Source organism: Urocampus carinirostris, chromosome 3 (assembly GCF_059441175.1).
Source record: "Urocampus carinirostris isolate Australia breed hairy pipefish chromosome 3, RoL_Ucar_1.0, whole genome shotgun sequence".
Taxonomy (NCBI): domain Eukaryota; kingdom Metazoa; phylum Chordata; class Actinopteri; order Syngnathiformes; family Syngnathidae; genus Urocampus; species Urocampus carinirostris.
The window spans coordinates 41,332,911-41,355,634 of NC_142351.1; the positions used below are offsets into that span (position 1 = coordinate 41,332,911).

Below are 22,724 nucleotides of genomic sequence, written 5' to 3' on the forward strand. Positions count from 1 at the left end.
AGAAAGAAAGAAAGAAAGAAAGAAAGAAAGAAAGAAAGAGGAAGGAAGAAAGGAAGGAAGAAAGTAGGAAACAGAGAAAGAAAAAAACTAAGGAAGAAACAGAAAGAAAAAACTAAGAAAGAAAGAAAGAAAGAAAGAAAGAAAGAAAGAAAGAAAGAAAGAAAGAAAGAAAGAAAGAAAGAAAGAAAGAAAGAAAGAAAGAAAGAAAGAACGAAAGAAAGAAAGGGGGGATTTTTAAGGGTTATTGATCTTTCTTCGTTATTCATTATCCATTATCCGTTATCGGTCAGTTCATAATACGCTACAAAGCCTAGGAGCCGGGACACTTACTCTCAGCCAAAAGGCCAAGCTAAGGTCCTAGCCCTAAAGCCTTGCTACGATCATTGCGAATGCACCGTTCCCGGAGGTACTGCAATACCGGGCCGATGCGTGGAGTGGACAGAGCAAGCTCATATTCCATCTCCGAAATGCAAAAATCAAAGATAGTGACTTCATAGAAAGTACACAAAAGGCCAAGCTAAGGATCTAGCATCAAAGCCTATAACCACTGTACTGTCATAAGAAAGAAAGAAAGAAAGAAAGAAAGAAAGAAAGAAAGAAAGAAAGAAAGAAAGAAAGAAAGAAAGAAAGAAAGAAAGAAAGAAAGAAAGAAAGAAAGAAAGAAAGAAAGAAAGAAAGAAAGAAAGAAAGAAAGAAAGAAAGAAAGAAAGAAAGACAGAGAGAAGAGCTGTTAAATCAATACCATTTCTTATGTTTGGACACTACAGTATATCCCAACAGTGATCGACGAACACCATAAAAATCACAATCCTGGAAATTCTTTGATGAGTTTTAGTCTTATGTGGCATTCTGCTTCAAATTAAAACTGACATAACCCGATAATTTTAAAGAAAAACTAAAGAACATCTAAAGGCTTTATGTGAGTTTACTACTTTGATAACTTTTCGGTGAGTCTGAATGAGGGGGCGTTCCGATTAAAACTGTGACGTCCTCTCTCCACCAACATCTCGTATCATTGGACAGAGTACCCCCACCCTCACACGCAATTGGCTGTCATTTCATTCACTCATCTTCCATTACGGTCCCAGCGGTTAGCCACTTCCGCTTCTGTGTCAAACCCAAAGCTCTACTCTAAGTCCTTTTTCTGTCCACGCTACACAGGTAATACATATTTTTACCACTTTTATACTCTATATATATGTTTTAAAAACGGATGGAAAAGTTGAATTTTTGAATTGCATTTTTGTAACAGGCAAAGCTTCAGTGCTTTGTAGTTCTCCTCCTTCATAGCCGAAACGCTAACACGAAGGCTAGCTGTCAATATGCTCCTTGAAGAAGTGTCAGTATCGGTTGAATATTTTTGGTGTTCGTTATCGTAATGGCGAAGAATGAAACGAAAGTAGTTCACCAGACTTTAATCAACATTGTCGAATGGAGTTTGTTTGGAGTTATGCTGTATCAGCCAAATCGGTTTTTGTACAGTGGGTGTTAATGATAGTTAGCCAACTCAGCATTAGGAGCATTGTTATGGGCGTAACATAATAAGGGTGGTTTGCTGGAAAAATCCAATGAGCTGTGATTACCATAACATTTCTGATCATTTTTGTCCTGATCCGCCAAATTTTAAGTGTGGAATTAATGCCGCATTTCAGACAAACTGGATATGGCACAGGAGGTACTGTTGATTTATGTCAATGCTGCGAATCGCGCATCTTCCCGTGGGAACGTCCGTCGTTATTATCTCAACCACCTTGATGACAACCTCCTATGGAATTTTACTGCTTAAATAATGATCCTAAGCTTGTTCGACTTGGGACTGCTTCCTTCAAAATCTGCTTATGACCTTTAGCAAATGCCCCCTCCTTTGTGGGTCATTGATTTCGAGGTCCTTCCTACAATGCAGGGGTGTGAAAACACTCTATATTACCAACAGATTCTGTTTTATTAGGGGGAAGGAGATTTTTTTTTCCTGCCCAAATCCTCCCCCCCACTGTTAACTCCTGAATAAAAACTCCAAATGACCCCAAATTCACTGTGCAGACTTATTAATGCCAAAGAAGGTTACTCTAGAAGTTACAAGTCTGTATCTCCAACAGAGTCTGTTTTAGCAGGTGGGGGGGAGGATTTGGGCAGGAAAAAAAATCTCCTTCCCCCTAATAAAACAGAATCTGTTGGTAATATAGACTTATAACTTCTAGAGTAACCTTTTCTGTCTTTATTGAGTCAGCACAGTGAATTTGGGGTCATTTGGAGTTTTTATTCAGGAGTTAGCAGGGGGGGAGGATTTGGGCAGGCCAAATCCTCCCCCCCTGCTAAAACTGACTCTGTTGGGGATACAGACTTGTAACTTGTAGAGTAACCTTCTGTGGCATTAATAAGTCAGCACAGTGAATTTGGGGTCGTTTGGAGTTTTTATTCAGGAGATAACAGGGGGGGGGAGGATTTTGCCAGCCCAAATCCTCCCCCCCTGCTAAAACTGACTCTGTTGGGGATACAGACTTGTAACTTGTAGAGTAACCTTCTGTGGCATTAATAAGTCAGCACAGTGAATTTGGGGTCGTTTGGAGTTTTTATTCAGGAGTTAGCAGGGGGGGGGAGGAGCATTTTGCCTGCCCAAATCCTCCCCCCCCTGCTAAAACAGACTCTGTTGGAGATACAGACTTGTAACTTGTAGAGTAACCTTCTGTGGCAATAATAAGTCAGCACAGTGAATTTGGGGTCGTTTGGAGTTTTTATTCAGGGGATAGCAGGGAGGGGGAGGATTTTGCCAGCCCAAATCCTCCCCCCCCTGCTAAAACAGACTCTGTTGGAGATACAGACTTGTAACTTCTAGAGTAACCTTCTGTGGCATCAATATGTCAGCACAGTGAATTTGAAAACTTTCAGACGTTTTTCATAATATTTCTATTATTATTATTATTAATAGTAGTAATAAAAAACAAACTAGATTTGTCGAACACCTAATCAGTAACACATCACAAAGTGGAGGTATTCCTCTGTAGTTGGATCCCAAAACCAAAGAGCATAATAAGGTTTAAAGCGTGTCTTATTTTCCAAACAGTATAGACAGGGAAGTCCGATTTTAAATGAAAAATAAAACAACAACAATTTGTTTACACCGCGGGATCCAATGCAACCAGGGTTTCATTCACAATGAAAAAGACATTACATACGGATATTATAGTAAATCAAATAAATATTATTTGTGTACGATTAGTTGTGATTGCGGAAATCATAGCGTACATTGACGTTGGTGATTTTTTTATCCGCGTTAACAAACGCATTTTGTAGAATACGATCGTACTTTATTGTTTAAATAAATGCGTTATATAGACTAGGATCTCCCAATTATTATAATTAGCTCGCTTTATTTTGTTTTAAAGCGTATTATATAGAATACGATCGCTTTTGTCGGAAGCGTACATTGACGTTGGTGACATTTTCATCCGCGTTAACAAACGCAATTTGTAGAATACGATCGCGCTTCGCGCTTTATTGTTTAAATAAACGCGTTATATCGCGATTTATTGTTTAAATAAACGCGTTATATAGACTAGGATCTCCCAATTGTTATAATTAGCTCGCTTTATTGTTTTAATAAGCGTTTTATATAGAATAGGATCGCTTTTGTTGGAAGCGCAGCAGAATAGCAGAATGCGCGTTCACGCGAGGGGGGGAGGAATCTGCAGAGGAGTCGGAAAAGGGCACAACACAGGATCCAGACTTTCTGTTGTAAGGGTTTGGGGGGATCAGTAAAAGAAAATAAATTCTCGGTTTTTGTGTTGTTTTGCAGTACAGTACTCTGCTTTATCATTTACCTTTCTTAGACAATTATATTTTGTTTTGACATTTTTTATTTTTTTCCCACTGATCATAATATACAAGGTTCTTATGCATTTAAAAACAACATCGTTGATAAACAATTTTGTGTGTATATATATGTATATATATATATATATGTGTGTATGTACAGTATTATAATCACAGATAAAAAAATATATTTTCCAAATGTAACGACCCTCAATCATGCGCGACACAATGGTTCACAGTCACTCGGTTTATTGCCTGTATTCAGTAAACAAAACAATACAAAGAAGTCAGGGTGTCTGTGCACGACTGTATACGTCTTCAGCACGAGGTGATTGAGCTGAAGGTACAGCCAGCAGACAACATGCGAAAGTGAAACCTTAATAATAACAATGAACATAGCTTTCCCACATACCTGCATTCAGTAAACAAAACAATAGAAAGAAGTCCGGGTGTCTGTGCGACTGCATACGTCTAAGACATTAATAGAATCAGAAATACAAAAACGGGACATCACTCAACATGCCGCACATCATGGCGTGGTTGCATTTAAACATGTTGCATCACAGTAATCATTGTTTCAAGCTGCATTACTTTACTTTTAATTAGTGCTTTTTTATGCATCATTTAGCACAACTTGTATCAATTTATATACAAAAATAGTTTGTGAAAGCAGCTCCTATATCTAGCAAAATATGCATTTTTGCCCAAACTGATATTGGGCACAGCTTACCTTCAGCACGAGGTGATTGAGCTGAAGGTACGGCAAGCGCAGAAGCCCATTAAGTGCCGAACGAAAAAGACATTCGCACACGCCCACGGCTTAACAAATCAATGCGGTACCAGAATTTTAACAGTAATGCAACAAAAACACAGATTTTGTGTTTTGAGTTTTTTCTGGATTCTCAATCAGATTTAAACTTTGTTACACAAACAAATATTTATTCACCAACAATGCGGAAAATATTTTCATGTTAGGCATTGAATGCGCTAACTTGTTTATTTCAACAATAGAAAAAGTAAAGTCAAGTCATGCTTTTTTATGTGTGCAGCCTTTAATCATCAGAAGTCTCAAAGAGCTGCATGCAACTTTATACCTGAACTAAAGGTAAGATTGGGTCTAAAAAAAATCCAGTCCGAACCGAGCCCGCAGATATTAAAGCTCGATCCCTCTTGAGCCGGACCAAATAATTTGAACCAAACAAAAACGCAATGTTTCATAATTCATATGTGAGGACACAGGAGGAGCCTGGGCACTTTAGCTGACTGCCCACAAATTTCGGGGTGGGATGGGCTTAAGCTCTTACATCTAACCTGATCCATCTCACCACGATATACAAACTAAACACTGCCCTCTAGTGAACGGTAAGTGCATCTGTTTTGCATATTTCAAAAAAAAAAAATCATTACTTTTGATGAAAATGACCTAGCCCCTCGTTTCTTCTCTGAGATTTTTGGAAATTTATAGCAGACCAGATTAAATCATCCAACGGCCATATGCGGCCTATAGGACGTGTGTTTGACATGTTTGCTATGATGGGATGAGACGATTGCAGACGCTGTCCTACTTACAAGATAGGTTCTGGACGATCATTTGTAAGTTGAATTTGTTCATAAGTTGCTTCAGTGCTCTATTTTGTATGTTTAAGGTTTGTATAAGTATGTTTAAGGCTTGTATAAGTAACCTGTATTGTTTTGTACTAAATAATAAACAATACATAAAATAATATGCTCTATAAAGATAAATAAAGTCAAGGCTAACTTACTTTTGGAAGATAAGCTTTAAGAAGTCCTCCTCCGTGTTAAAGAGTGTCCGAAAAAAAGCGATCCAACCATTTTGACTACCACATCAAGCTTTCTCATTCAACTTTTATTTCAAAAACGGCTTGCCTCTTCTTTACGTTAGCCATATTTAATGGATGCATGAGATATTAAACAATAAAAATGTCAAAGTGCTTGGCGCGCTGAAGGTAGTACAGACATAGTATAGACAGTATAGAACGTTCACACACAAAATAGGAAGAGAAGGCGGATTTTTCTTCTGGATGGGTGCTGGGTGACCTCTCACAAAGAAGCACTCCAGTGCTTTGCTGTACTTGGAAAAAGGTGCACACAACACAAAATCCAACTTACAGCAATGTTCAGATATTTTTCGACATCCCGAAAAAAATGATCGTATCTACTGTTTATCGTAAGTCGAATGGTCATAAGAAGGGGAGCATCTGCTATAATTATTTATTAAAGTGTGTCGTGTTTGTTTTTTTCTTTTTTTTGTAAATTGAACCTTGAGTTTGCTGAGTCACATTTATTTGTATAGCCCTTAATTACAACACGTCTCAAAGGATTGTAAAGGCCACAGTTACAACATTCCCTCATATTAAACCTGAAAATTGATCTAACCTGAAGCCATCCATCCATCCATTTTACGCCGCTTACATGGGGTCGGGTCTCTGGCGCAGCAGCATCCTCAGCAGTAAAGCCTAGACCTCCTTATCCCCAGGCATGTGGGACTCTGGAAGCAGCTGGCAGGTATTTGCTGGCCAAGCGGAATGCGGCTTTGGAAGTCGCCCAGGCAAAAATCGGGCATAAGAGGAGTTTGGCGAGGCCATGGAAGCCAACTTTTGGACGGCTTTGAGGAAACTCTGGTCCACCTTCTAGCATTTTAGGGGGGTTAGCGGTGTGCCATCAACACTGTTCTTAGTGGAGATACGGCGCTGCTAACCTCGACCTGGGACATTGTGAAGCAGTGGGCAGAATACTTCGAAGACCTCCTCAATCCCTCCTCAGAGGACACAAAGCCTGGGGACTCTGTGGGCTTTCATATCTCTTGGGTTGAATTCTCTGAGGTGTTCAAAAATCTCCACCTAGGCAAGGCCCGAGGAGATGATGAGATCTGCCCGGACTTCATAAAGGCTCTGGATGTTGTGGACGTATCATGGTTGACACCCTTGCAACATCACGTGGACATCGGGAAAATTACTTCTGGACTGGCAGACACAGGTGGTGGTACCCCTTTTCAAGGAGGGGACTGAAGAGTGTGTTCCAACTACAGGGGAATCACACTAGGCCTCCCTGCTAAGGTATATTTGGAGGCACCGGAGAGGAGGGTCCATCAGGAAGTCGAATCTCGGTTTCAAGAAGAGCAGTGTGGTTTTCGTCTAGGCTGTTGAACAGTGAAGTGGCTCTACACACTCTGCAGGGTTCTCGAGATTGCATGGGAGTTTGCCTATCCAGCCTAAATGTGTTTTGTGGACTAGGAGAAGGCATTCAACCCTGTTCCCCGGGGAGCCTTGTGGGGGATCCTCTGGGAGTACATGTATTATTGCAATGTGTTATTGCAGTCATATCCGGGTTGTGCCCTGTTTGCCTGATTCCAAAGTTTGGTCCGTATTGTCGGTGTTGTGGAAATTGCAGGTTCGATAAACGAGAGAAAAGTCTTCTCATATGTGGATAAGTAAGTCTGATTTGTTTTCAGTGGAAGTTGGACTATACCAAGGCTGGCCTTGTCACCGATTCTGTTGATCACGTTTATGAACAGTATTTCTAAGCGCAGATTTGGCAGGGAAGCCTCATTACTGAATCTCTGCTTTTTGAAGATGATGTGGTATTGTTGGCTTCCTCAAGCCGTGATCTTCAGCTCTCACTGGTTCACAGTCGAATGTGAACAGGCTGGGATGAGGCTCAGCACCTAAGTCCGGTTCACAGCCGGATCAGGGTGGCATACTCCTTCCGGGGTTGGGGATGAGATCCTGTCCCGTGCGAATGAGTTTAAGTATCTCGGGGTCTTGTTCAGGTGTAAGGGTAGGATCGAACGGTAGATCCACAGATTGATCGCTGCAGCATCTGCCGTCATGCGCACCCTGTACCAGTCCGTCACGGTGAAGAAAAAGCTGAGACAAAAGGGAAAGCTCTCTATCTACCGATCGATCCAGTTTCTTACCCTCACCTATGGTCATGAACTGTAGGTCATGACCGAAAAAACAAGATCCCGGATACAAGCTGCTGAAATGAGTTTCCTTCGCAGGGTGGCTGGGCCCTCCCTTAGGCATAACAGGGTTCCCGCGGATCCTTGAAAAGTCTTAAAAGGCATTGAACTGATTCATTATTCTAAAAACAAGGCCTTGATTGGCGTTAAAATGTCTTAAATCCAATTTCCAAAAATTCTCAAAAATGTGAACACATTAATAAGATTTATATTTGATTGAGCTAAAAATGATTTTGTAAAATGTATTATTTGTGGCAACATCAGGTGACCACAGTAATGGAACTATGATAAGGGTGATGTGCTGTCAGTCAGGCCTTTCGGAGCAGTTAGATTTCTTTGGTCGACCCACAATACACATAGCAACTTCCGACGGAGTTTACTCTGGACCAAGGGTAAATTTCATTAGAGCTTTTTTAATACAATTTTCGCCATGGGTTAAAGCTGTGCTAGGTAAGGTGTACGATGTATTGTGTGCAAGAAATATTGGTGTTATTTTGTTTTGTTCGTTCAATTGTGGGTTTTTTTTTTGTCGACTTAGTCTTAAACTTTTTTTCTAAAAGGCATCTAAAAAGTATTTCAAAGTCTTGAATCTAACTTGCCTTTAGCTGTAGGAATCCTGGACAAGGTGAGAAGCTCAGTCATCAAGTAGTCTTTCATTGTCTATTTGTTAATAAAGGGATCTTTCCATCCAATTGGTTCTGAAACATACACAAATAAATAAAGGGTTCTGGTAACTCCTCAATGCAGGGTATTCAACATTTTCAAGATGAGAGCTACTAATTGGCGCAAAGGGTACACTGTTTGATATGAATTTCTAAAACAGTAACCTAGCTAGATGCCTTGCTAAATAGCTTAAAATGTAGCTCGATAGGTAAAAATGTGAAAGAGTAAAAAGCTAAAAGGGGGCTATATAGCTAGCTAAAAGATTAAAAATCAAACTAAATAGCCAGATTCAAAGCTAGATAGCAAGCTAGAAAGGAGGCCAAAATGTAGCCTGATAACTAGCAAAAAAGGTAAAATGTTAGTTAGATAGCATGCAAAAAATGTAAAAATCTAGCTGGATAGCTTGTTAATAGCTAAATAGGTCTGAAGATGGGTACCTACAAAGCTAAAAAAACAGCCAGATAGCCAGCTAAAAAAATGCACATTCTTTGCTCATTCACTTTATTAAATCCATAAATTTGATTTTAGTTTATTGTGTTAATTTGTTATTACCAGGTCAATTATGTAAAATAGGGTTGATTAGGGGCAGCACAGCGGCGCAGTGGCTAGCGCGTGTGCGGCATAGTTCTGAGGTCATGCGATCGAACCTCCTGTGTGGAGTTTGCATGTTCTCCCCGTGGTTGCCCATGCTCTGGGCACTCCGGTTTCCTCCCACATTCTAAAAAGGTTAATTGGCCGGTCCAAATTGTCCCTAGGTGTGAATGAGCTAGTGAGTTGTCTGTCCCTGTGTGCCCCACACCTGGCTGGCAACCAGTTCAGGGTGTCCCCTGCCCACTGTCCGAGGATGGCTGGAATGGGCTACAATACCCCCGCGACCTTACTGAACATAAGAGGTGCAAATAATGGATGGGTTAAATAGACTCATTCAACCAAAAAAAAACAAACCATTTTATTAGAAAACCACAATGTCCTAGCACTGGTAAACTATTTTCAAAAAGGTCAGCGGGCACCTTAACTTTCCATTGGCACCATTTCGGAGACCCCTACCCTACTTCAATCTCTGCTGTGGCAATGTAAGGAGGCACTGCAAGGGAAACATTGTGTTTTTTTTTTTCACTTAAGCAGACTAGTTTGGGCCATTTGTTGTAGGGCTGCAGCTGCTAAAAAGGTTTATATTTGGATATCCTGCAAAATCTTTTACTCTAATTGACACTATTTCTGTATAACAACACTAAAAAACACAACCCCCCACATTATATAAAGTAAGAACTACAGTTTACTGTATTTTCTTCCCGAGAAAAGGTGAGATCTCTTTTCGGTGATGTGACTTCTGCACATTAGTGTTTTGTTGGGTAAAAGGGGTTGTTTCATTCGTTGTTTAGAAATGTGCCAATGAGAAGAATAGTTTTTTCAGAAATATCATTATTAAAGTGTTTCAAGTCAATTTTATATTATTAGACTTACTTTGAAAAGAAGTTTTACTTGCACTCTAATGATTTTACAAGTGTCTTAAATGTCTGAGACAGGAAAGAGGTTTTGCAAACGCATGACATCAAGGCCACATATTTCAACAGATTTGAAAGGATTTGTTGCAGCAGTAGCCAAACTAATGGGAAAGTGAATAGCTGATGAGTGTTATTATTATTATTATTGTTGTTGTTTTTGTTGTTGATGATGTTGATTAAATCATTTTATGGTTCTGTGTGAAAGGTTTCAGGTTTAAAACCTATTGGTACTTGAAATTTACCAGATAAAAGGATGAACAAAAATGTGCAACAAGACCCTTACTGTTGAAAAATCTTATCAGTTCTACATTATTCCTAAGGCAAGTATGCTAATTGATGTGGACGGCTGATTCCTGTTTTGATGGTTTTATCTTGGTTTAAACAAGTCAAGGTTTCATTAGCTGTGTGGGGATGTCTAAGCAGGGCTTTCTATTATTGCTTTCAGAATTTAGCAAATTAGCCGTTGCTTAAATACTTCCAATGAACCTTTTATTTTCTCCGCTCAAATGGGAGAATTAAGCTGTTACTCTCCGGCTGGGCCAGCATGGATTTTTCTTTTTCCAAGCATCATAATTTAAATTTAGAAAAACTTCCAATACTTTTTTGAGGGGTTTACAATACATGTTTGTGCCCATTGTTACTTAAGTACATCTTAAGTACAAAAATCTTGTTGTTAAAAGATACAAGGAAAAATCAGTCCGTAACTTATATCCAATTTCTAAGGCTTTGTCCATGACTGAATTCAATTTTTTTGTTTGTTTGTTTTATCAATGATGACTCAGAGTATCTGGCAACCCAGATTGTATTTAACAAGTGGGCTGTGACCTTACAAAATAGTTTGCACGACATTGATTCTGTTGTCATTGTCTCTAAAACTAAAATACAAAAAATAATATTTTTGGGGGTTTTCGATACCTTGTTGTGCCAATTGTAACTAGTAGTTATTTAAAGAAATCTTGAGTAGAAAAAAAATCTTGTTAATAAAAAAGATAAAGAACGATCAGTGCCTAAATTATCTCCAATTTCTGTGGGCCAGTCCATCAATGACTTAACATTGTTTTATTATTTTTCTTTAACAACAATACTTCAGAGTATCCGAGTATTCTTTGTACGGTGTTTAACAATTGGGTTGTGGCACCACAAAATAGTTAGCAACACCTTGATTTTGTGTTATCCTTTTTGAGCATGTGCCTTGCTTGTTCTGTTAACAGCAGAAAGGGAAAGGGAGAAGAACAATATTTTCATTGTGTGATCAGTTATATATTCCTGATCGACCAGTATAAGCATCGATATTGAAGTTTGAGTTCAAAAATAATTGTGCACCAAATATATACAGAAATGTGTAGTATTGCCTCATTTTTTTCCGGGGGGTTGTGTTCCAAAAACATTCAACGATAGTAGAAACCATTTATCTTCCTGTTCTGTCCTTCAGAAACCATATATTTTCTATTATGAAACTTTTTTTTTTTTTAAGATCACAGAGCCACTACAGAGCACCAAAGACCTGCATGTAGCTTCAGAACAAGTTCAACTGTTCTAGAATTCCAACTTTGTTAGCGATAGAAAGCATCTTACTCTGTTTAGCCACTCAGAATGCAGAACACAAAAGTAATCCGCGATACAGCAAGGGATTACTGTATTTCACATTTTTCATTTGATTACATTTATGGAAATGGGAAGAAAATGTCTGTGTCGACGAGTGATAATGGGAACATATAATATTACAACTTTCTTCACCAATTATGATAACTACAAAACATTTGCAATTTGCCAATGTAAAAGGTACCAATCAATGGTGATGCATTTAATTCCCTGTTTTATATTTTGCCACTTTTTAGAAAATCATTTTGTCTACATCTGAGACATTTTGAACAAGTTTCCTCTATCGTGGAAAATTCCTGTTGTGAGATCAGTCAAGGCAGGGATTCTTTTGACGTTGCTTTTGACTTCCACTTTTAGTCTGTCCATATTTTTAATTTTTAAAATGTAACACTAATATCACATTACCTGACATCCGACATTGTCTCCGTATCTTACTGCAGGCAAACAATTTTCACTGGCGTTCTTCTCTATTGATCCATCCTAAGCATTTTTCCGAAACAAAGCACAAATACTGTGCTGTGGCTGCGGTGACGATCCACAGAGAACCTTGACTGATAGGATTCTATCTAGATGAACTTTGAGGTTGTCATCAAAGAGAAAATGTGTTAGAAGCTGACCAGAAAGAGGCCCAATTTGTCAGCGTTGACTTCAGAAGATGAGCAATGAGGATGAATTCTATGATGCCGTTACAGGTTGGTGCTCACAGCTTAGTTGTCTTTGTTCTCAGGTCTACAACTATCTTTAAAATAAATGCAAGCAATTCATCCGAGCAAACTACACTGTTTCTGCGTTTCACAGGCATGGATTCTGACGAGTCATATGAAGGTGTTTCAGAGTCCAGTTACAAAGATGCACTGGTGTATGACAGCAGGAGGAACAATGGATCAAAGCCGCAGGAGAACGGAGTCAAGAAACACAGGTATTGCTGCATTCCTGGAACACGTTTTAGACACTGCATCTGTCTTTAGCTATAAGTGTAGCTGATTCAATGCACCAGTGACAATTTAAACCCTGAAGTTAGTGTCTTTTTTGGTTGTTATTTGAAGTTGTGTTAGTGGCTAGTAGAGATTTTGAGATAACCATTTGTGAACTGTACTTGCACTTGACTTGGGGCCAGTCCAAGATGTTTAATTGACTCCTTAAACCAGCCAGCCTCAGATGCGGCAGTACAGCAATTTGATGGGTGGATATACTTGTCAATTCATACTTTTTGTTTGTTTTGGTCCAGATAAAACTGTTGCAAATGCATGCTGTGGTTCACAGTACCAATTTATTTTACTGCAGACTGGGCAGATAATGCTTCTTGTTCCGATTACAGACTATTTGGACAACATGCTTTGCCTATGCTCAATGCCATGCAGAGAGCCTAGTGATTTTTCTATACAGTGTGTGTCATGAATGTCTTAATTTTAAAAAGATTAGTCGGTACAAATGGCTGGGAGTTTGCAATGTACCATTCCAAAGTGGCGCAACCTAGTCTCCTTTTTTTGCTCAAGACATGCAAAATGTGGTAATTCATATAATATGTAATTCATATAATATGTGCTTTGCGCCCGACAGACTTGCACTCTGATTGAAGAAAAGCCTTACAAGTGTTAGATTCATGAGACATTTGCTCTTTTCTTTTCTCCTTTTTCTGCTCTAGGACATCATTACCGGCACCCATGTTTTCCAGAAACACAATTAGTATCTGGAGTATCCTTAAGAAATGTATTGGAATGGTACGTGTATGGATCTCATCATTTACTTTTTATCACATATTGTCTAGTAGTTGTTGGATCATTTTTTTGTGTTCCAAGTTTGTTTTCACATGACTCTCTAAACTTGTTGTCTTTAACAACTAGGATTTTATTATATACAGATTTTTACCAGTTATATTTTATATATATATTTTACTTACAATTACACTTTTTGCTATAGCATAGACCAAGTCGATTACAAACATTATTTTTTTTTCTACTTTCACAGGAACTCTCCAAAATCACAATGCCCATTGTCTTCAATGAGCCTCTCAGTTTTCTGCAGAGAATCACAGAATACATGGAACACACTTACCTCATCAACAGAGCCTGCTCGTTGTCTGACTCTATAGAGCGCATGCAGGTAAGACACTGGCACTCCCATTTCATATTTCTTTGGTGAACTGGCGAACAAAAGCACAAGTTGACTGCTTTTAGCAGGGCCTTACAAACACTAAAAAACACCTGATTTAATAATAAGGCATGATGTATCAGTACTCTATTAATAGTCTCAGGCCAAAAGACTGACTTTTGTCGTCTGTCTTGATAAAGAAAATGCTTCAGATTTTTTATACTTAAATTGCGATAACAAAACAGTCCTGGGCACTGTTTGGAAATGTAATTTGAGTGCTGTTTGAAGAGGGCTAGGCTTCAACGCAGCATGTAAGAAATGCTATTAATATAAATCCGCCCTTAAAGGACCAGTTCGAACATTTTCTTCTCAGGAAAAAAACGGAAAACCAATTGACATCTTGGGAGTGTGGACAACACAGCATCTACTGCATTGAATTGTTTTTTTTACTGGATGTATATATAAAACAGCTTTGAATCACAAACATGAAATTATTCAGCTGCTACATATAGCAAACTTTGAAACAAAAAAAAAATCAACCGACCTCCTATTCATGTGTCCTGATTGTTTTGCCACATGTGAGGCATGTGGCAAAACAATGGATGATTCAATAAAACTATGAACTATATCCTATTATTGTGCTTTTTGCTCCTGAGCCTTGACTTCACAGCGTTGCCATATAAAAGGCGTGAACATCATCCAGATTTTCACACACAGTTATAAGATGGCATTTGTGACGTACGGACGATGTTTGCTTCTCACATATTTGTACCACACAAAGCATTCAACATTGTTTTCTCAGAAACCTCTCTTGTATGGGATTTAGCCAAAAAGACATTTAAAAGACTCGTCTATTTTCCAATGTCCCATAGAGTGGTATAAATTATATCATAATGAGCCCAAGTACATTGTGAAAATACTAGGTCACTTTGCATCTACAGTGCATCCGGAAAGTATTCACAGCGCTTCACTTTTTCCACATTTTGTTATGTTACAGCCTCATTCCAAATCGTATTAATTTAATCTCTTATCTTAAAATTCTACACAAAATACTCCATTATGACAATGTGAATTTTTTATTTTTTTTTACTTTTTTTGAATTTATTAAAAATAGAAAACTGAGAAATCACATTTACATAAGTATTCACAGCCTTTGCCATGAAGCTCAAAATTGAGCTCAGGTGCATCTTTTTTCCACTGATCATCCTTGAGATCTTTCTACAGCTTAAATGGAGTCCACCTGCAGTAAATTCAGTTGATTGGACATGATTTGGAAAGGCACACGCCTGTCTATATAAGGTCCCACAGTTGAGTGTGCATGTCAGAGCACAAACACCAAGCATGAAGTCAAGAGAACTGTCTGTAGACCTGCGAGACAGGATTGTCTTGAGGCACAAATCTGGGGAAGGATACAGAAAACATTCTGCTGCTTTGAAGGTCCCAATGAGCACAGTGGCCTCCATTATTCGTAAATGGAAGACATTTGGAACCACCAGGACTCTTCCTAGAGCTGGCCGGCCTTCTGAACTGAGCGATCGGGGAAGAAGGGCCTTAGTCAGGGAGGTGACCAAGAACCCGATGGTCACTCTGTCAGAGCTCCAGCGTTCCTCTGTGGAGAGAGGAGAGCCTTCCAGAAGGACAACCATCTCTGCAGCAATCCACCAATCAGGCCTGTATGGTAGAGTGGCCAGACGAAAGCCACTCCTTAGTAAAAGGAACATGGAAGCCTGTCTGGAATTTGCCAAAAAGCACCTGAATGACTCTCAGACCATGAGAAACAAAATTCTCTGGTCTGGTGAGACAGATTGAACTCTTTGGTGTGAATGCCAGGCGCCCTGTTTGGAGGAAAGCAGGCACCGCTCATCACCAGGCCAATACCATCCCAGTGGTTGCTGACCACTGCCATAAAGTCTTGGTTTGAGGTTCTTTTAGCTTGACTATGTGAGAGAAATTACTTTGTAAAACCATCTGTGTGACTAACGCTAACACAAAAAAATGTTATTTGTAATTGCTTCTTCAGGCTGTTGCTGCGTTTGCTGTATCAGCGGTTGCATCACAGTGGGAGCGAACTGGAAAACCTTTCAATCCTCTTCTTGGAGAGACCTACGAACTCACCAGGTACACACTAGCTGTACACTCATGCATTGTGTTCACACTAAATAAGCCCCCGATAAGCAGGTAAGCGCCTTGCATTGCTGACGCGATACACATTGTAAAGCGCTTTGGGAAGTCTTTGGTGACTTGAAAAGCCCCATATAAATGCAGTCCCATTTACTTGATGCTCCTCCGTGTCCATCTAGAGAGGAGCATGGCTTTCGGCTGATCTCGGAGCAGGTATCGCATCATCCCCCTGTGAGTGCCTTCCATGCCGAGAGCCTGACAGGAGACTTTGTGTTCCATGGCTCTATATACCCCAAACTCAAATTTTGGGGGAAGAGTGTTGAAGCAGAACCCAAAGGAACTATCACTCTTGAGCTTCTTAGGTAAGCCAAATAAATGCAACAGTCTTGTTTTCCCTTGGAATGCATATGTTATTCATTATCACGTTTTTTTTCCATTTGTGGGTTCTATATTCAATTTTATGTCTTCTACCCAAGGCACAATGAGGCCTACACATGGAGTAATCCAAACTGCTGTGTTCACAACATCATCCTGGGAAAACTATGGATAGAGCAGTATGGCTCTGTAGAAATAGTCAACCACAGGTAATCTTCATACATTTTGTTTCATTGTCGATAATTTGATGAGCGGACTTTGTTTGAATTCTAAAAAAAACATTTTGGGTTATAGCGCCAGTTGCAGCATATATAGAGGACCTAAGAATAACTACCCCAAATTGTTTTTTTTTTCTGGGGATTTAAGTTATTTTGTCAACACCTTATCAATCAGTGTTATCACGAGCCCTGGATTGCATAGAAACATAATTCCCCCAAATAGTTGTTAGATTCACACACAAATAAACAATAAAAATAAACGCGTGAATAATACATGTGTCCATTCATTTTTTCACTTAGAGTGTGTCATTTGAGATTTCCTTAAACTGAGTTCAAAGACCCTTTATAATTTTTTCCACAGCACTTGTCTGCTTTTATTGTACATGCAACACATTAAGTAGAAAGAGTGTGACTTAATGGCCGTCATTGCAGTTTTTTGTTAGTTTACCATGAAAATGGTAAAAGTAAGAAGAAAAGACCTGTTTAAAATGGGCACGAAACCCCCAAAAAGATTAAAAAAAAAAAAAAAAAAGTTTGAGTGCCTCTAAGAATTGCACGTGCTTTATTAATAAGCTGTCTTTTTCTTTAAAAGCCTGCGTTAATTTTCCTTGCAAAATGCTCCCAAAAAGTCCAGGAATTTTTAAGAGGATTACCACACTGTGATGCGTTTATTCCAATGCATTTAATTGATTAAGTCAGTCTTAAGTACCAGATAAAAGGTAACAAATGCTTTCCCACCCCTAATTTGATTTTTAACCAACTTTTATCCTTCATCTTGTGTTATATAAGTTTTCTTTTTTTTTGTGATTGTTTACAAGTAAAGATGCAGCAACTGAAACATTTCACCAGTTTATGAAGTATAGCCTTTTACATTCTCTGTACCAATTTGTCCAATTACATTTTGAGCCCCTAAAAAGTGTGTGTTTGGATTTTTTTTTCATAATTCGTTCTATTTCAGTCGGATGTTGTTGTTCAACCAGTTGAAGTCATTATTATTCTGCAATTCGATTTCCTTTCAAATCCAATGTGGTTGCTGTAGAGCCCAGCTTGTGAAAATTGTGTTTGTCCAGATATTTTCGAGTTTAACTGTATGTATTCTCAGCTACACTTACAAAATGTCTCCAGCACCTGTTCAAGATATTCAACTAGGGGTTTAGTGAAAAAATGACACATGAACGTCCCATAACAAATACTTCTCAAACAATCACAGTCAGTCCAAGGGTGCCTAATCAAATATTTGTCTTTGGTTTTCCAATAAAGGCCTACAATGGTTGCTTTATGTACTCAGTCAAATTAATATTCACAACCTGATTGATTTCAGGGCATAGTCACAATCATGTTTTATTCAATTTTTTTGCATTAACTACTATGTAATACAATATGACAATATCAGACACATGTTTTTTGTGTGTCAAAGCACAATGTTTTTCATTGAGGTTGTATATGGTTCACATAATTTATGAAGCAATGTGCTTACTTTTGTCTACACAGCACCGGAGACAAGTGTGTGTTGAATTTCAAGCCTTGTGGGATGTTTGGCAAAGAGTTGCACAAAGTGGAGGGATACATCCAGGATAAAAGGTTAGCCTTCAGGATTGTGTAACTTTGTCACCCGTGATATAATTTCTATGTCTAGTTTTCCCAGAAATCTGATTTCTTATTTGTAATCTGATCCTCTGCTCATGTTTCAGTAAAAAGAAGCTTTGTGTTATCTATGGGAAGTGGACAGAGTGCATGTGGAGTATTGATCCTCTGTCCTATGAGTCTCACAAGAAAGCCGAGAAGAAAGGAGACAACAAGAAGCCTAAGCATGTAAATTGATCAATCCTAAGCACTCAAGTGTCTTATTGTGCGTCAGCCTTCTTGGCATGCACATTCTTGGTACAAAATGTTATTTGTAGATTTGCAATGTGATTTCTCAGTTTATTTACTTCCCCTTTCCAGGATGAGCCAGTTGGATCAGAGAACGATGATGCTGATGACATGCCAGAAGTCCAAGAAACGGTGTCTGCCATACCAGGAAGTACTCTGCTCTGGAGGATTGATCCAAGACCAGCTCACTCTGCTCAGGTATGTGTGGAGGACACACAGGTTTCCGTGTACGAAAAATGTAAACGGATTATTTGCTTATTCCTTTATGTTTAGATGTACAACTTCACCAACTTCGCAATGTCTCTTAATGAGCTGGAGCCTTGCTTTGAGGCCATCTTGGCCCCGACAGATTCCCGCCTCAGACCTGACATTAGAGCCATGGAAAATGGGAAAATGGGTAATTTTATTATTAATAGGGTTCATACAGGTGTTTGAAATCTTTGAAAATACTTGAATTTTAATATTATTTTCAAGGTTTTAAACGTGTTTCCATTTTGGGTGACGTGCTTGTGAATATTTACATTTGTTGCCATGTTCCTTAACAAGTCTGCTTAAAAAGACGCCAACACTTCTCCCTGGTGGCTTTGCTTTGCTATTGTATTTATTCTTCTCTCCTAATCATCGGCAGCTGGAGTGAGTTTTGTATGGTATCGTCCTATTAAATGTCAAGGACAGGTGCATGCTACACCTTAACATGGCACTTTGAAGTGTGTATTAGTGCAAGGATTACATATGATTTATGGGCGATGCAAAAAAATAAGGAAGCATTTCCCAGTGGTAAATTATAATGGGAAAACTTCCTGCAACTAAAAAAGTAAAAATTTACATATTACTGTCATTTTTACACCCGTATAGGGAGAGATTTGTCTCAAAAACAAACATATTTGCTATTTACTTATAATATAAAATCTTGAAAACGCAAAAATCAACAACAAATAGAATTGTGGCTCTGCAAATTACTTAATCACACTGGATTTGTACTTCTCACGGTACTGGAGCAATTGAAACATTGGCTTGAAAGTCCTTAAAAAGTGCTTGAATTTGGGTCACTTTTTGGAGAAAATAATGGCCCGTTAATGTTAGGATAGTGAAAGTTTGTCGCCATCTTTTGTATATCTCTGTCATTACCTCATACAAATAACAACCGGATTTACAATTAAAACTGACTTTTCAGATGAAGCAAGCCAGGCGAAAGAGAGGCTGGAAGAGAAACAGCGAGCTGCCAGAAAGCAGAGGGCAAAGAACGAGGAAGAATGGTCTACAAGGTCTGTCACTTGCTTTTTTTTCACACAATCACACATTTTCTAGATTTAACACATTCTTTCTCATTCTCTTGCTGTCGTGTTCTCCCTCTTTTTTTTCTTTCTCACACACTTGCATCTAAGTGGGAGTGGCCAGCATCATGTCTGATATGAAAACCTAGATGAAATTAAATGAAATGATCTGCATTTATATAGCGCTTTTCAAGTCAAGACTTCCCAAAGCACTTTACAGTGTGCTTCAGATTTCCCAATAGCGGCCGTGCACCTATGTAAGGCGCTAACCTGCTTATTGGGGGCATTAGGGGTTCAGTGTCTTACCCAAGGACACTTCGACATGTAACACGGAGGAGCCGGGATTCAAACTGCGATCTTTTGATCCCAAGACGAGCGCTCTACCTCCTGAGCCACTGCCGCCCCCAAATGCAGCATTTGTAATTAAATAGGGATTTTTGTCCGGGCCGTGGAACAGAGGACCAGCTTTACACATTCTCACGGTCCTCAATTGTTCATGGGAGTTTGCCTATCAGGTCTACATGTGTTTTGTGGACTTAGAGAAGGCTTCGTCCGTGTTCCTTTAGTAGCCATATGGGGGGGTGCTCTGGGAGTATTTTGTACTGAACAGTCTTATCAGGGCTTTGTGGTCCCCGTACGCCCGGTGCCAGAGTTTGGGCAAATTTCTGGGCAGATTCTTTTCGAGTGGAAATTGGACTAACTTGTATGAATATAGTACAGAATATCCAAACAATACTTTTTATAAACAACACAAGCGTCCTTTACTTGCAAAATAACAGTTTATTGCAAAAACATTGAACTTATACATGAACAATGCATGAACTTTGCAGCATCTTGTGTTTCTGGTGAATTGATCACACGATTCCCTCACCTTGGTTTTCGTGTTCCCTTGGGCAAACACGTTCCTGGGGACGTGCAAGTAACGTTCATTTTAAAAGGGAAAAGCTCTGTTGAAGTGTTAACAGCTGCGGTATCTGCACATGTCTCTTAACTCTCACCACACTGCTTCACCACGCTACTTGCCACATGGGACCGCCTTAACACACTCATTTACCGGATAAAAGAAGTGAACTTCCTCAATGTATGGACAAAGGTCTGATCAAAGCCACTCCTGCCATCCTATGATGATCTATCATACTGTCACCATCCCCAAATGCTTGATACTAACCAATGAGCAGCGTCAAACCCTTTACAACTTATTTTTCTTTTTTTAAACATAACAGTTAAAACATATTTTTACGTTTTGGCTCTAAGGGACAATACTTTTGCAAACATATTCATACATTATGGCATGAGTTAATGATGGCAACTGTTGTTTCAACTATTTATTGATCACTGTGCTTTGGACTTTTGTTTTCTGTGCGTTTTTTTCTAAAGATGGTTCCAAATGGGCACCAACCCATGCACTGGCGCACAAGACTGGAACTACTGTGGCGGTTACTTCAGTAGGAATTACCATGACCTGCCTGATATCTACTGATGAAACTGCAAGCCTTCACCCTCCACCACTTTCACACGCCTTTGTCATGACTTAGAGGGACAAAATGTAACCCTTTGCCATTGCACACATCCAGCAGAGATAGGAAAAACTTGCACAAAGACTTCTCATTAGTTGCCTCGTCTTGTCATGCGTACTTTTTCCCTATCTTGGATTTTGGCAACTTTAGTCGCATGAGCTATAAATGCTCAATGATGTTTTTTTTTTGTTTTTTTTTTTTCATATGTCACCAATATAAGGGCCCACGATGGAATGTGTGTAGTTTTTGTCATTAATGCAGCATTCTTTATTTTGAAAGGGGTAAAGAAACAGGATGACGAAAAGTCTTGAGCAAAGGTCGTTTCCTACTTCTCCGATTAAGAAAACAAACCTGACTGAATGTTTAAAACAATGGAATGTTTGTAAAGTTACAGAATAATTCCATTCCAATGTCAAATAAAATAACTATTGGTATACCAAGACATTTGAGATTGTCAAGGTAAAAATGACTAAAAGAAGGACCCTAATAACATGTTATTTTAAATCTTTACATTTTAGTTTACCTTCCCTTTGAATGTTGTAGTAGTAAAAACAAAATACAAAAAAAAAAGAAAAATACTGAACTGTAACCCGGCAAACATTCCTAACCCCAAATCTAGTAAAATATTTGGACTTACTTCATAAGATGCAAACCTTTAGCCACCATTAAAGATAATTTAATAAAAACAGGTATTTTTTTTCGATGGCCTCCCTCTTATTTCTTTAAAAAAGCACTTAACACGTTACCAAATTTCCATATCTGTGCCTGTTGATATGTCAACATTTCTTTGTCTTGTAAAGCGTAATATGTGTCACACAGACAAAACACTAAATTCAATGCCGTATTGAGATAGACCATATTCGTCTAAAACACACAACGGTACAACACTCTTGCACATATTCCGAAAAAACATGTCATCAAGGTCCAATCCTTTTGTATGTATTTTTGTTTTATTTTTCCAATAGTCTTCAGTTGACTTTTAGCCTCCTTTTGGATTATGTGGTTCTTGTTTGTGTACAAATGTTACACAGAGATAAGCGCATGCAAGATGAAAAACTTTGTGCAATTGATTTATTTTTATGGTTTATTGTATTTAAAATATTTTTTTTGGTGAGATCATAGCATTTTTTATTTTTTTTGGGGGGTGGGGGGGCTGGAGGATCAGTGGACTGTATTGGAATACTGTGGATAGCTTGGTAGTCTTGTACAGGATAATGTCTACTAATAAAATCCTTAATTTCATTTTGGCATGAACTTTTTTTCAAGCTAAATATAGAAAATTGGAAAATATTCAAGCATACAATTGTTTTTTTTCTGAAAGGGAATAATGCATTTAATACCATGTAGTGGTGAAGACATTTATTGCCACAATTTTAACATCACAAATTATGCATTTTCAAGCTTAACTAATCACAACATATTATTTGGAATGAACCAAAAAGGATAACTCACTGAAAAAGCCCATAATTATGGCATGCTAAAACAAGCTGGATTGGCTACCAGAGGTGGGCGGATCGCTTCTAATATTAATTTTATCAATACTAATCAAGTACTTGGAACGGATCAATACTATTGTTCTGGGAAGGATACTTGGCTCTTCCACCATTTTTTTCAAAGCAATGTTTCCCTGCCTAGATAGCGCAACCCTCTCTCTCTCTCGCTCTCTCACCCAGCGCCGTGTGCAACTAATAAGT

The 22,724-nt window shown here is 38.7% G+C and overlaps 1 protein-coding gene and 1 pseudogene across 2 annotated transcripts; one reads left to right on the forward strand and one right to left on the reverse strand.

Moving 5' to 3' along the window:
- Positions 1-384: 384 nt before the first annotated feature.
- LOC148369733 (U2 spliceosomal RNA) lies at positions 385-521 on the reverse strand (annotated as a pseudogene).
- A 534-nt stretch (positions 522-1,055) lies between these two features.
- Positions 1,056-21,733, forward strand: LOC148369734 (oxysterol-binding protein-related protein 2-like). 2 transcript variants are annotated; one of them, XM_088331894.1, is made up of 15 exons: positions 1,087-1,161; positions 4,860-4,915; positions 12,003-12,254; positions 12,361-12,481; positions 13,208-13,283; positions 13,531-13,665; positions 15,674-15,771; positions 15,954-16,136; positions 16,251-16,358; positions 17,859-17,948; positions 18,059-18,179; positions 18,312-18,437; positions 18,513-18,636; positions 19,414-19,504; positions 20,891-21,733. In XM_088331894.1, the coding sequence occupies exons 3-15, from the start codon at positions 12,218-12,220 to the stop codon at positions 20,991-20,993; spliced, it is 1,413 nt and encodes a 470-aa protein (XP_088188020.1). In that variant the 5' UTR covers positions 1,087-1,161; positions 4,860-4,915; positions 12,003-12,217; the 3' UTR covers positions 20,994-21,733. The 2 variants fall into 2 exon arrangements, with proteins under 2 accessions (XP_088188019.1, XP_088188020.1); XM_088331893.1 differs by lacking the exon at positions 4,860-4,915 and having other exon boundaries at positions 1,056-1,161.
- The last annotated feature ends 991 nt before the right edge of the window (positions 21,734-22,724 follow it).

What these genes read in the sequence shown, in the direction of transcription:
- LOC148369734 (XM_088331893.1), top strand. Translation starts at nt 12,218, where the DNA reads ATGAGCAATGAGGATGAATTCTATGATGCCGTTACAG. An exon ending in ACAACAAGAAGCCTAAGCAT is followed by an intron (nt 18,180 to 18,311) that starts GTAAATTGATCA and finishes TCCCCTTTCCAG; the next exon opens with GATGAGCCAGTTGGATCAGA. An exon ending in GAGGAAGAATGGTCTACAAG is followed by an intron (nt 19,505 to 20,890) that starts GTCTGTCACTTG and finishes TTTTTTCTAAAG; the next exon opens with ATGGTTCCAAATGGGCACCA.